This window comes from Gobius niger (genome assembly GCF_951799975.1).
Source record: "Gobius niger genome assembly, chromosome: 7".
NCBI classification, from domain to species: domain Eukaryota; kingdom Metazoa; phylum Chordata; class Actinopteri; order Gobiiformes; family Gobiidae; genus Gobius; species Gobius niger.
In genome coordinates, this window is record NC_136858.1 from 4,592,454 (window position 1) to 4,607,445 (window position 14,992).

The 14,992-nt window shown below is 41.2% G+C and overlaps 1 protein-coding gene across 1 annotated transcript in view; it reads left to right on the plus strand.

Moving 5' to 3' along the window:
- Positions 1–14,992, plus strand: part of kif20ba (kinesin family member 20Ba) — a gene marked incomplete at its 5' end in the record, with an annotated part of 95,680 nt that overhangs the window by 16,666 nt on the left and 64,022 nt on the right. The window contains 6 exons of the mRNA XM_079559361.1: positions 346–459; positions 1,417–1,556; positions 5,705–5,825; positions 8,209–8,329; positions 10,033–10,187; positions 14,148–14,594. Of these exons, the coding sequence (XP_079415487.1) occupies positions 346–459; positions 1,417–1,556; positions 5,705–5,825; positions 8,209–8,329; positions 10,033–10,187; positions 14,148–14,594 (1,098 nt within the window). The remainder of the gene's footprint in view (positions 1–345; positions 460–1,416; positions 1,557–5,704; positions 5,826–8,208; positions 8,330–10,032; positions 10,188–14,147; positions 14,595–14,992) is intronic.

Here is a 14,992-nt window from a genome sequence, read left to right on the forward strand (position 1 = left end):
TAGTCTGGAGTCTCAATTCACTCATAACTTGGTTACAATTAGCAAATGGCATAAACTGTAATTAAGGGAAAACATTTTTCTCAAAGGCAGCGGCCTAATCTTCACCTGCAGTGTCTGGCCTTTAGTGATGTACAGTATTATCCACTCCAAATACTCTCATTATGTCTAAAACTTCCTGACCCTTTAGTTTAGACATCTACAAACACAAATTAAGAAATCAGCCTTGCGTCTTATTATGATAACTTTTAATATGTTGCTTTTCCTTTCTTTCCCAAGTTCTTGGTTGAACTGGTTTCAGTTCCTTAATGTGTGTCTTTCTGTGAGGTTAAAAATGCGTTTCTACAGGAGGACGAGGCAGATGAAGACGAGGCCAGTCTGATGGAGGACACTCAGTGCAGCAGTGTGGAGGAGGACCCTGAACATGAGGACAAAGTCATCATCTCCAAAAACACTTACCAGGTGCACACTCCAACAGTGACCTTACAGTGCAAGTGGAGCTGCATTCATGGCAGCAGAATAGACACTTGTCTTTTCTATTCAGACACTCTGCAAATTAGCAAAGGGAGCAATATGTTGGTAAAATAATGTCCGACAAACCACATTTCACATGTGGTTTTGTAACCACATCTGAAATGGATTAGATTATTGTTTTAAAGGGACTATTCAGAGTTTAAAAATGTTAAAATTAAGTATTTTCCTCCACCTACATGTTCCAGCCATGTCCTAATGTGTAGAATGAGCTCAGACCTGTTCACCACAACTGCCTCTAAAATCCTGCACTGTCACTCAAAAAGGTGTTAATTCGGGTCTGAAGTGCTGTCATGCCCGAGCTTAATGTAGAAGCTGCAGTTACACGTATGACCTGAGGTGGCAGTAGTGAGTATAAAATGGCTAACTTGCATCTAGCCCCTTTAAGCAAATCACAGCCCTTTAAGGTTAGGGCTAAGGTTAATAAAGAAATCAATCAAGTTGTTTGTATAGCTCAATATCAATGGTCAGGGGTTCCTCTGCACATAGGGCCCGCTATACTAACGTCCGGTCGGTCAGTTGTCACGGGAGCAGGGCATCTAAGTGATGGCACTATACCCGAGTTTTGTCTAGTTGTGGAACAAAATGTGTTTTATCTCCTAGTGTATTGTAAAAACACAGCATTAAAAGCATTTGTGTCACTTTTATGAACTTAGAAGCTTTACGACATTTTTGTGAAAGTGGTGATGATAGACCATTATATGACCGTCATCCTTTTAAATAAATACTGAGTCTACTGAATAACATCAAGTTATATTTTTTAGAAAAAGTCTCAAAGGGCTACATTAGTCCAGATGAAGTTCACGTTGTGTAACTGGGTATGTCTGTAAGTATTTCAGCCTGACCTTCGCAAAAGAATGGACTAACGCCGCGTTGTTGTGCTTCCAGAGGCAGATGGCGCTGTTGGCTCAGCTGCAGGTCCAGCTGAAGCAGGAGCTGGCTCAGAGTTTGGAGATGGAGGCCAGGATCCGAGAGGAGATCAGCAAAGAGTTCTCCGACATCTTCTCCCACATGCAGAAGGACTACGAGTAAGAGGCAAACGTTAGAGATGAGAGAAGACTAACCTCACTCGAATCCAAACGGCTTGGTAAAAGTGAACCGCTGCCTGTATTTAGTTCAGACAACTGTTCTGGACTTCTGTCCTCAGCATTGTGGGTTCCAAAGAACATTTTCAGTCAGGATTTTAACAATGACGGGTCAATTTACAAAAATATGAAATCTGGTGCAAACTGAGAGCTGTTTTACAGAATAGCCCCACAATGTTTTCAGGCAAATACCGTCATTTTCAGACTATGGAGCACACCTGAATAGAAGCTGCACCAACGAAATTTATAAATAATTTTTCCCACATAAATAGGCCTCTAAGCCACAGCTGTTACAAGCACAGCACTGGAATTACAGGACATTTCTCTGTGTGCACCAGTGGCCTTCAGGTACTTTTACTTTTATAAAAGTTTATAAATTGGATGAGATTATTCCGCCTGCACATCCGCTCTTCCCGAGAGAGTAGCTGTGGTGAATCACTCGAGGCTGACTATTGATTGAGCCCGCCCTTCACTGGACCCTCCATAATGTTTCAGCTATGAGCAAATGAATCGCACTTTTTCCTTTTTAATTTAACCGTTATTTTGCCCGAGCCGCGGACAGGCAGCGATAGGGTTTGCACCTGTCTGAGTTGTTGTGCAGATGAGTGGGGTACGTCCGAAAGGAACCGTGTGAAGAGTCTCCATCGTCTCCACAACTTAGTTTGGATTTGCGTCTTTCTCTCATCGGAGTTCTTTCATTAGAAATAGTGTTTGAAGTGTTTTTGGACCCAGGTGCTTTGTTAACACAATATTCAGTATGACTGAAAATCTAGAAATTAGCCGCACCGTTGTATAAGTTGCAAGGTTCAGAGCGTGTGAAAGTAGTAGTGGGGTAGCGTGTCACACATGTGTTGAGTTTTCCCGGATCCTTTACCCTGAAAAACTGAAAAATTGGGAATGTGTTTCTTCCAAAAGGGGGGGATTAGATTAAGCACTGGAAGCAGAACAAGAAGTTCCACAATCATCTTGGAATGTCATACAATGATGTACCTTCAGCGGCATTCTGATCAGCAGGAGACGCTTATTATGCGTTTTGAAGGACAACAGATTCAGACGGCATCTTTGACTGTGTCCAACAGCAGGTACAAGGTCCTGGGAAGATGCACGGTTACAGGTGGATGTTGACTAAATGTAGGGGAAGTGGCTTTAACCAGGTGCATTTGCCTCATTTGAAAGCTAAGACCTACAAAACTGATCTTAAAGGAACAGGCCACCGGTTTTTCATACTCAGATATGAGCCTGAGCTTAGACGAGTTGATGTGTACCTGCCTGGTCTTTGTGTGTGCCCGCATTCACGCAAAACGACCAAAGATGTTGTTAGCATTTGGCCTCTCCCAGTATATTCCAATAGCTCCAAACAGGGGTGAAGTTGGAAGCTACCACGCTCTTTCATGGGCACAAAGACCAGACAGGCACGTGTCAACTCTAGGGCTGAAACAACTAATCGATTAATCGACGACTAATCGATTATTGAAATAGTCGACAACTATTTTAATAATCGATTAATCGTTTTCTGGTTCACAGACTCAAATAGAGCAAAAATGAAATTAACATTTTGTATTTTTGATGAAAATCTACTTTGTTTTTCATAGTTTGGGTCTGTAGTGTTTTGTACATTGTAGATTTCATGAATATCTGTCTGAGTCTCATCCAATCAGAAAGCAGAATTAGCGTTAAGAGCCTCCTACAAACATTTACTTTAAGTTTACTCCATCACCACATCCTCAAGCAGCACCACTTTAGCTTTATGTGATAAAAAAAAATAGAAAAAATAAAATTTTCTGACACCATTCACAGCCAATCGATTAATCGCAAAAATAACCGATAGATTAATCGATTACAAAATAATCGTTAGTTGCAGCCCTAGTCAACTCGTTTAAGCTCAGGTAAGAACAGATCTCAGGAGGCAAAAACAGTGGCCTGTTCCTTTAACAGATCTTTTTCCTTGCCTCTTTTTCATCCCTTTTTGGGTTTTCTGGCTTTTTTTAATTGTATTTTTATCACTTTTAGATTTGGGTAAAGCCAAACTGGAGAAAATGTGCCCAGTTTAGGTGGGGGTTTAAAGGATAAAAAGATTTTTTTTTTTACTTGGCAAGCTGCCATTACTCTACAAGAACGTCAGAGAGCTGCTTCGGTGGAGTTCAGAACAGAGAGAAAATGCGAGTGATCGAGAAAGGGCTGGCGAGCTGCGATCTCTGCCTGTTTACCAGCTCTCCTTGGGTGGGGTTTCTCTACTTTGGCTTCCCCCACCCACTCGAACAAAGCACAGCAGGCTAATCCTCCAGCTGGGCCCTCTTCACCCAGATCCCGGGTCGGGGTCAGAGCTGTGGACCAATTGAAAGACGATGCACTCAAGAGCATGAGTGTTTATTGCAATATTGTGCAGCATCAGACTGTACTTTTCATGCTCAGGTCTATATTTCTGAGGGCGTCATGCGTATTAACCTCTTAGCCCCCCCTGATCCGAGCACATTTTCTACAGTTCGGCTCCACCCAGGTCTTAAAGCGTCAAAATAGCTACAAAAATGACGAAAATGCAACAAAGCCAAGAAAAAAAGCCACAAAAATGCGATGAAAAACTGACTAAAACAGATCAAAAAAGCAACAAAAACACACAAAAAACTATGCATCACAGTCTCTTTTTGTCACTTTTCTGTTATTTGGTTGCATTTTTTTGTCGCGTTCTGGTCATTTTTTGATCACGTTGTTGTTGCTCTTTTGTTGCATTTTCATCCTCGTTTTGAAGTCTTTTTTGTTGCTATTGTGACACCTTTTTCAAGAAGCTTTTAGATTTGGGTAAAACCAAACTGGAGGAAATGCACTCAGTTAAGGTGGGGGTTAAGAAGTTAAGGGAATCATTATTTTTTCTCTTTTGCAATGTTTTCTGTCTGAGCATATGTTGTGCTCACAAAACTGGCACTCGAAGTTGGCGGTTCGCGTGTAGCCTGAAGCTAGTGTTAGCATTATGTTTAGCATTCCCTGTTTTATATACAAATTCAGGTTGTTAAACCCAAAGATATTTAATAAAACTCTAGAGATGACGTGGCAAATGTGGCAGCCATCTTGTGACTAGCCGACGATGCTAACCCCTATGCCACCAATGCAAAACCAGGAGCAAATTTTTCATTGATTCAATGGCAGAATGTGACACACCCATTGTTTGTATTTGGTTTATTACCTCTAGGTTGTTTTTTAGTCTTGTTGTTTAGCCATATTAGCTTTGTTTTCTCCATTCATTCCCAGGTTCAGTGATTTGCATTCATGTGTCATGTGATGTTAAAAAGTACAGAAATAGTAGGAAACAAATGTTATATTTGATATAAATAGAGCCATGATAGCGCAGTGGTTACTTCACAAGGTCCCAGGTTCAATTCCCACCAGGACGGGGCCTTTTGTTCTCCCCGTATCTGCGTAGGTTTCCTCTGGGTACTCCGGTTTTCCCTACCACTAAAAACATGTGCAATAGTTGAATCCTCCAGCCAGGTGATTCTGACCATCAGCCTGGTTCCACATCATGGAGATGGGTCCCCGGGCGCGGCACTGCCGTCGACCACTGCTCCTTACGGGTTGCCCCAGTGGCATCGTAGGATGGGTTAAATTTCCCTACGGGGACAATAAAGTATACAAAATGCAAAGTGAATAATTTGTGTTTGACAGTGAAAAACCATGAATGGAGCTAAAGTCTGTGCCTCCAATAAAACTGATAATTGTGACTGACCTTATGTCAGATCTGGCAAGAATGTTTTTTCAAATATTATTCCAGAGTCATGAAATAACTAAAAATAGATCAAAACCGTATTAAGGAAATAAGTGGTGTTTCCATTGGATTACATTGCACTGGGCTAGTATGGCTATGGCCATGTCCTATCTAGAGTTGTATTAAAGATCTTTGGTATATCGTATCTAATCGTGAGCCACCCAGTGGGAGCAAAACAAATAAAACACTGCCCCCATGGGAGTAACAACATGTAAAGTGTGCTAAACGCTTTGGGGGTGTGCTCTCTGCGGGATTACGGCGGATCAGGGGAGGGATTACTGCGGATTACGGCCTGTTTGTACTCATTACGTAACCGTGTGACGTGTGTTTTTAGTGAGCGCTTGGCACGGGAGAGGGACATCCTGGAGGAGCGAGCGGAGAAGCGCCTGGAGATCCTCAAGAACCTCAGCCAGAAGATGTCACGAGACGGGCACTACCAGGACCGGCACACCATGGTAACTCTGCCGCTATGCGTTAGACACCGGGGGTCGGCCCGGACGCTAGATCGATGACAGATGGACTGTTGACATAAGTGTGAGGTCGGGGATTGGGTTTGGGTGGAGAACAATAGAAAGTACAGGGAATTAGACTTGGAATTGTAGATTAAAGCCACATCTCATGACATTTCACCCAATGGATGCATTAGATACAAGCGTTTGTTTTATTACAGGAATTTTTATAGTTGAAAAGTACTAAAAAATCGACCAAACAAACGTGTGTGGTTACTGTGATTGTCTCATCTCTCCTCATGATTATAACTTTACAGGGAGTGGGACATCTTTAGCTCGTCACAATGGAGGTATGACTAAACACGGCCAAATTATTAGATTTAAAGGACACTTTTAGATGCTAATTTGTATCTAAAGTAAAGTCTCCAAAGGTCTGTACATTCATGAATTATTTCTAATGTGGTCGATGGGTTGACAACAGCTGAAAACATCGGGATTGTTTGTAATTTGCGATGTTTGGTGGCCAATGCTAACGGTTATAGGAAAAATAAGTTGAGCAGGCTGAGGCAATACAAGTGTATTTGTAAAGCTCAATTAATACACAATGCATTTGAAAGTGCTTCACAGTTGCATAAAATTACAAGATGAACTAAAATCAATAAAGACAAATGAGATAAAATCAATCCATAAAGCATAAACACAGCATAGGCTAATGGATTACGAAAAGTCTCCCGGACTAGCCTACTTGCTAACTGTGCACAGACGCCGCTATTTCTGTGTTTAAAAAGACCAGGTCCTCGTCCAAACTCACTCTTTGATTACCCACTGCAAGAGTAGGTCATTTCTTGTTTTGTATTTTGTATTGTTCAAAATGTTTCGCAGTGTGACTTTAATAGACAATTTCAAAGACGTTTTACAGATCTACAAGGTGTTTGTTTACGCTTTTAGTTTTGGTTTTCACAACGATTATCCAATCAGGAAGCAGAATGTGCCCCATACTTAAGGTTACCAGATTGTGGAAATCAACATACGTCCACAGTCCATTGAACTGTAGTCTGGAGGTTCTTGGCTTTCAAATGAGGACTAGCATGTTCACATGTTAGTGAAACGTATGCTTGTGCCCACATCTGCTGTTTAAAAGCCCTACACCTGTTTGTTTTTTCTTGTAGTGAAACTAAATGAGTTTTGTCTTTCAGTATATTGTGAACTAGGATAATTGTAGAAAAGATACTGAGCATCTAATAAGATCGCATTCATATCAATGTCATGAACTTTCAGGCTAGTTTTCTGGCATTTCTGTGACTATGACACTGCAAAATGTGAAATGCACTGATAAAGTCAACCCTGTTAAGAATTTAGATTTTAAAATGAGTTTGGAAAGTTAAGAATAAGTTGAGCTCACATCTGACAATTTCATTTACTTGCTCTCTTTCATTGTTTTAAAATTTCTAACGGCACAGGTTGAAATGTTACTTGTATTAAATTTTTTTTAAAGGGGGTTTCTTTATTTTAGAGCAGTGGTACTCAACGGGTCGGGACAAATAAGTGGGTCGCGGGCCTTTCCCAAAAAAATAAAATAAATTATTTACAGAAAAAAAATAGAAGCACTACTTGCTACTACTCTTGATTTATCAGGTTGTTTTGATCATTATTTCAGCTTTTTTGGCTTATTTAAACAACAACAATCTTTGATAAAAAGATGACATTTTACATGATTGTGGTTCCCGACACCGCACCAATCGAGAACCACTGTTTTAGAGCTTTGAAATACAACCTTTTATCAACTTTGGCTGAGGACCATTTACTTTTTCACTCACAGAAAGAAACTTTCAATAAAGTCTTGTGGTATCGGGTATTGGTAAATAGACGCTAAAAACTCCACTATCGGTTTCTGTAAAACAAAAATAAAATAAAAATTATAAAAAAGGAGAATTTCTATGATCAAAATGGGATTATGCTTGTGGTCAGTATTATTTTTAGTTTTATGCCCATGAAGTGGCTTTGGGAAAAGAAAAGTTAAGACAAGTTTTTTTTTTAATGCTCTAAAGCACTACTGACATAATGAAAGAAGTCTGTTACAAAAAGAATAAACAAACAAAAGTTCCTGCTAGCTTTAGCATGCTGCTGCTAGCTACGATTTTGCACCGTGATAAAAAAAAAAACACTTTTGAAGTGGGTTCAAACTGAGGTTCAGCATGTTTTTTTCCCCAGCTTTTCTTCTCTTATTTGACTGGACAGCAGTTGTGTGAAGAGCAAATTGTGGGTGTCTGTCCGTCTTGTGATGGTGAGGCGGGAAAAGAATTCTGAGAGATTCTGTGGAGTCTGACGGTGTAGAACATTGTGGAAAACTATTTTGTTAGTAACATATTTGACCCGGTCATGTCTACAGGACGGTTTCTCCGCTGACCTGGCAGAGATGGAGAACTACCCGGAGGCTTACCTGACCGCCACATTGGGCGACAGAAGCCACGCCTTTGACCGGCTGGAGGAGCAGGTCGCAAAATACTCAGGTGAGAAAAAACTGTGTTTTATCAGGCGTCCATTTTGTACAACACAACAAAACACTTCAACAGGACACAATCTCTCTGTGGTTTAGGCTACATGGCTACTTTGTGACTTATCATTCATTTTCGTTGTGATAATTGTGTTTGTGATGCTCGGGTGATTAGAAGGAAGCGGTCCTCCTGAAGGCTTTGTCTCAGACTGAAAAAATGACTAAGATTTAACATCAGGAGATCAGATTGTTAAAATTGGCTGCTGTGAGTGAAAAAGTGATCAGTGAAGTCTTATCTTAACGAGGATCACTGGACTTTTTTACACTAAATATCCTCGGCTACATCTGTGACTAGGGTTATGTTATGTTAATATAATCAACTCACAAAGTGATCATTTAGCACCTTGTGCATTGCAGATATGTCAGATTAGGTCTTCGTGAACACATTTCATGAACTAAAATACAAACACTTTAAACAGCGGCACGGTGGCGCAGTGGTTAGAGCTCGCGCTTCACAGTTAAAAGACCCCAGTTTGCATGTTCTCCCTGTGTCTGCGTAGGTTTCCTCCGGGTAGTCCGGTTTCCCCTACCACTAAAAACATGTATAATCGGTCAGGATGAATGAGAGTGTGTTTGAGAGTGCGTATGGGGGACGATGGATGGAAATGAGCCCATGGCTGCAATCCAGTGTGGCTTGTTTGCATGCATGAGACCCATGTATGTTCATTAACATGCACTGTCCCGACCAAATTAACCACCAGGTTAAAAGTAGCTCGATGTCTGAATTCTCCAGGCTCAGAGCTTCTAAATGAGGGGCAGCATGTCAGATTTAGGCTGTAAAAGTTGTGTTTTTAAAGTGGAGAGATTCGTAACAGGTATCGGTTCAGTATCGGATATTTGTTGCCGATACCCAATATCCTCTTTTTTCCAGTGTCGGCTCAGATATCCTATACCAGTATTGGATCGATGGATCCCTAAATTTTGCTGCACATTCGACAAAAAAATTCACTGGTGCGACTAAAATATGTGATGAGGATCAGGACAGGTCTAACCGGTGCCTTGAAGACACAACACCTTCACCAGCCAACTGTTACATACACGACTCTAACATGACGGACAATGAACTCAGAGGAAACTACTTCACAGATCACATCATTTGAAAAAGTTCATACGGTCTTTGAATTGTTTTGAACGTTTTCTTTTTTGTTCTTTTATCTGCTTTACTAGTTTCCTCTACTTCTTGTCTTGGTCAGAAGTGTCAGGTGAAATACTGGTTTGAGTTTTGTCTTTTTCTTTCTCACATCTGGAACCCTGTTCAGTCGGGGTTATTTCACCGTCATGTGACACTTCGGACAATGGCTACAGGAAGCCCTGAGCAGCCCTCTTAGTTTGAGTCTTAGTTATTTGGACGGAAATGCTTTCGGTTTTAGTCACATTTTAGACGAAAATGCACATTTTAGTCATTTCAAAATGGTTAGTCAAGTTTTAGTCAGTTTCATTCTAAAAAGTAATTGACTAATTCAGATCAATAAGTATTAAAATGTGGACTGTACTGAGCCTTTAACAAACAGACGACCCCACAATAGGCACTGACAGGAGTGTCATTGTGAACATGACTTTTCCCTCCTCTTGTTATTTTTATCTCTATGTATGTATCTATCTATGTGATTAGATTAGGAAGTACCCATTGGTCAGCGAGTTCTGTCGGTCTGTTTCCAGGTGAGAGCAGCACGTCGTCCGTGGACGGGGTCAGTCTGCTGAGTCAGCTGCAGGAGAAGTCCCTCCAGGTGACCTCTCTGGAGAAGCAGGTGTCCCAGCTGCGGAAGAGCCTGGAGCAAAGCGCTCACAGCCACAGCTCGGCCCGGGAGCTACAGGTAACACAGGGAACAGTGGTCTGCATCCTCACAGACACTTTATTTACTCTACATACTTTGTTGGTCGAACAATTTCTGCTAGGGGATCAATAGAGAGGAAAACTTTGACAACAGGTAGAATGGAAAATGATTAGGTGCTTTTTAAAAAAAATGATGTCTAAAACTAAACCTCTCCTTTGAGAATAAAATATTACACATGAATCAAACCTAACATTATTAAAATGTATTTGATCAAAGTGACACGCTGATATAGAACAGTGCGGTGGAGTTCAGTAGTTGAATGGCATCAAGGAATGATTTCCTCAAATTCACCCAATCTTCCTCTTCGACACTGACCCTTCCAGCCTTTTTAACTTTGCTGGGACACAGAGCTGGCTGGGTAGAGTAGCCTAAAAATTTAGTAAGAGTAAAAAAGTAATTGGAGAAAACGTTACTTGAGTACAGTGAGTAACTGTTTGAGCGAGAAAGTCTGATTCATGTTTTAGTCGTGACATAAATTATGAAAACATGGAATAATGTGAAAATTGTAATGTCCCATAAAAATAAATCATTATGAAGAATTAAGTCACAAAATACATCTATTTTACGTGTCAAGATGGAGATTTTGGAGTTACAATGTTAATTTACTCTAGTAAAAGTACAGATTCATTTTATTATTACTCATGTAGAAGTAAAAAGCGCTGATTGATATAACTACAATAATAAGTACAGTTTCTTCAAAATGTTACTCAAGTACTTGTAAATGTCAGTACTGAGTACTACCCGTCTCTGCTGGAACATCATAATTTGTTTATGAGGATCCCCATTAGCTGTACCCATGGGCCAGCTAATCTTCCTGGGGTCCTTTAGAAAAGAAAACACAAAATTTCAAATCAATTTGAGATACAGACATGTTTCAGACAAAACATTACACTGTAAATATCTTTGTTCAAACAAAGTCCATTTTCAGTTCATTTTGTTTCATATAATAATAACTGTTCCATTTCCACTCATATTAACGTTTTGCCAAACAAAAGGATTGAACATTGTTGTGGTGGATGTAATTGTATTGTCGGATTTCACCTAGAGAGGCAGCAATGTGCCCAGTCTGCCGAACTAAACCTCGGGATATGGGTCTGGGGCTTATCAGTAAAAACATTTAGGAGTTTTATAGATTGACTGAAAGGTTCTGTGTTTGCAAAACTCACTTTGAAAATGTCAGTTCGCCTCCAAAAGTCCCATAGCAAAGCTATCATGGCCAGTATGACACAACCCAGACCTAGAGCGTCCGTCTCCGAGCGTCTGTTTGCCCTGATGTCTTTGTAAACCAAACTCCACTGAGGAGTGTATAAATACTGAAAGGATCTGGGCTGGTGAAAGTGCGTGGATGCCTGGTTGCTGCTCCTTTATATAGAGAAACGCTGGCTTTAACGCTGTGGTACGGGGTCAGCTCTGCGGCCACACACTTGTGGTCTTATACTTGTAGTATAAATATATACATGTAAGCCCCCCAGGCTGCAGGTTACAAGTGACCGGATTAGCGGTGGGATTAGTGTGTGCTGGGACATGCACAACCCCCGCTGCACGGCCAGGAGGTACTGATGCTAAAAATGAGCGACTTTTTTATGACAGTGATGATAACGTGTCGTGTATATACTGTACCTCCACGCATGCAGACATCAGGCCCCACTATGACCAGCAGAGGGCGGCAGACAAAATGTACATTATCATTTACATCTCAAAAAGTCAAGAGAATAAGCTAACATATTTTTAACATGTAGGACCTTTGACAAACAGGCAGTACCAGTCAAAAGTTTAGAAAGACTATGTTTATGTACAGTGGAAGGAAAAAGTGAGTACAACCGTGTGGAATTTCTCACATTTCTGCCTAATGGTCAGTAAGTGTGGTCTGATTGAGGTCTATTAAAATCACAAGAATGATTAAACAGTGTCTGCTTAAACTAATACCACCCAAACATTTACATTTTATCGTGTTTTTCTGGGCCATAACATGTAAACATTCACAGGACAGCATGGAATAAGTAAGATTCCCTGAATCGCACTGAACTAAGAAGAACGGTCCAAGATTCATCCTGATCGTTGAGACTAAGCTGTAACGACAGAAAAGCAGTTATTGCTGCAAAAGAAGGATCAGCCCAATATTTAACAAGGGATTCACTTACTTATCCTTATTCACATTCTGTTGTGAATGTCTCGGGTTTTTATGCAGAATATCTTGATAAACTTGTGAATTCATTTTTCTATTGATGATAGCACATTGTCCAGGCCCTGAGGCAACAAAACAGCCCCACACCATGATTCTCCTGCTCCAGACTCCACAGTGAAGAGTTTTGATGTTGGTGCTGTTCCATTTGTTCTCCACACATGATATTGTGTGTTCCTCCCAAAATATTAAGCTTTGGGTCCAACAGTCCACTGAATATTTGTCCAGTAGTGCTGTGGGGCATCCAAGTGCTCTTTCGCAAACCAAAGTTGAATATTTTGGGAGGAACACACAACGTCATGTGTGGAGGACAAAAGGAATAGCAAACCAACAACAATCAAGATGAATCTTGGACCATTCCTCTTTACAAAACTGTTGGAGTTAAGTGAGACTCACTTATTGCTCCTGTGAATGTTTGCATGTTATGGCCAATAAAAATATGATCAAATGTAAATGTTTGAGTAAATACCACCCATTCTTATGATTTTGATGATGTGAGACCACATTTAGTGACCACTTTAGGCAAAAAGGTGAGAAATTCCACACTCTGTACTTACTTTCTCCACCCACTGTATAGTTTTTTCTTTTACTTCCAGACTATTTTCATTGTAGATTCTCACTGAAGGCGTTCATTTATGACTGAACACATCGCTGCTTTTGCTTTGATTACTGCTTTGCGTTTTGGACATTTTCTCACTGAGCTTCTTGATGTCATCACAGAAATGGTTTGAACTTCACAGACTGTTAAATCATTTCAGGGACAAAGACCTTATGAAGCTCATGGGCATTTAAAATAAAAAAAACTTGTTATGAGTTATTTCACCCTTGTTTGTTTGCTCCATAATGTGATTCACACAATGGAAATGGGCTTTAAAATAAAGAAAAGCCAGTTGCATTTTTGCAGCATTTTTATTACATTTTTGTCACACATTCATTGCTTTTTTTTTTTTTTTTTTGGGTGCATTTCGTTTTTTTAGTGTTCACTGGACAAAATCCAAGCAGGACCCTCTTCATTCACTGTGTGAAACTGTACTGTCCGGAACCAGCGTTTGTTTACAGTAGTGATGGGGTTTACAGCTCTTTACTGGGAGCCAAGTCTTTGGGATCCGTTCATTTTAAAGCCGTTCAAAAGACTGGCTCTTTTTAATATAACATTTTAACAACTGCAGCCAGATAACTTGCATTATCTTTATTGCCATCCATAAAAGGCACTTTTTTTATTTAAAGAATCTAACATCACAAATTATGTTTAGTGCATTTAGCTTTGACTTTTGTGTGGCCTGCTCGGTTGTTAGGCTGATTCTTGTGTTCATTCGGGGGAGTTCTGAGTAAAATTGACTGAAAAAAGATCTGGCTCATTTCACAATTGAGATCTGGATCGAGCCGATTGGGCATGAACGTCGCATACAAACATTGTTGACACTGATCCACTTTTTGTGAGCATGGCGGTCATAAACAATTTGGGAACGTGAACTGTCAAAGTTGAAACGTAACTGCGAGCGGTGATAAGCTGTGTTTGATAAACTTATGACTGAAAATGGCACTGTCGTAGACTTTTCTGACTGTCTTCCTGAACATATCACCACAGACACAAATGTTTAGTGGCGTTTAGTCATTTACGCCTAATTTCTTCCACTCACTAATGATCAAAACAATTTGCACCTCATTTAATTGAATTCCAAAGTCTCTATACCGTTGAACACTATTATTTTGAGCAAAAAAGTAAAGTAACACCTGGTGCTGCGTCCCTCTCCCAGCAGGCACTGGCAGCGGTGGAGAAGGAGAAGCGTGCCCGAGAGGAGGCTCTGGCCGCCCTGCAGTACCAGACCGTGGGCCGGGAGGAGGCGCTGGCTTCCCTGGAGGTGGAGAAGAAGGCCAGGGAGCAGGCCCAGTCCGCCCTCTTCGAGCTCCAACGGACCCACCGTGATGCCTCGAGAGCCCTGGAGGAGGAGCGGAGGAGCAAAGGCGCCGTCAAAGAGGCTCTGGAGAAGGAGCGGAGGGCCAAGGACGAGGCCACGGCTGCCCTGGGCGAGGAGAAGAAACGCAGGCAGGAGGCGCAGGCTGCGGGGGAGCGGAAGGACGGGAGGCTGGAGGAGCAGTTGGCGATGCAGAGCGAGAGGAACAAGGCCAGGCAGCAGGAGTGCGAGGAGCTGCGGGGAGAGGTGAAGGAGCTGACAGCCAAACTGAGGGCCACGGAGAGCAAGGTAATTGACCTGGGCATTTACATTTTTAGCAGCTGCTGATTGTCCCCTGTCAGTTTTCAAGAAGTTGGTGTTCGCAGCAGGTTAGTGATAGTAGCCCAGCTTACGAATAGCATTGTGGCTGCGGTCTTGAATTGGCAACCGTTTTTTGGTAGTTCGGACCCTGCTCTCAAAATGCTTGGATCAGCTACCGATGCTTAATATCAGATCGGCAGAGTAAGAATTAGTTGTATGTTTCCAATCTCATAGAAGTTAAGTTCTTTTTACTTGTTTCAACTGCTGTGGGCTGATTTCGCATGGAAGACTATTTTTAATCTTTTGAAAAATAATTTTGGATTTCAAACACGTCAACTGGGCTGGGTTGTTTGAGCTGAGGATGATTTGATGCTTTCCCCATACAA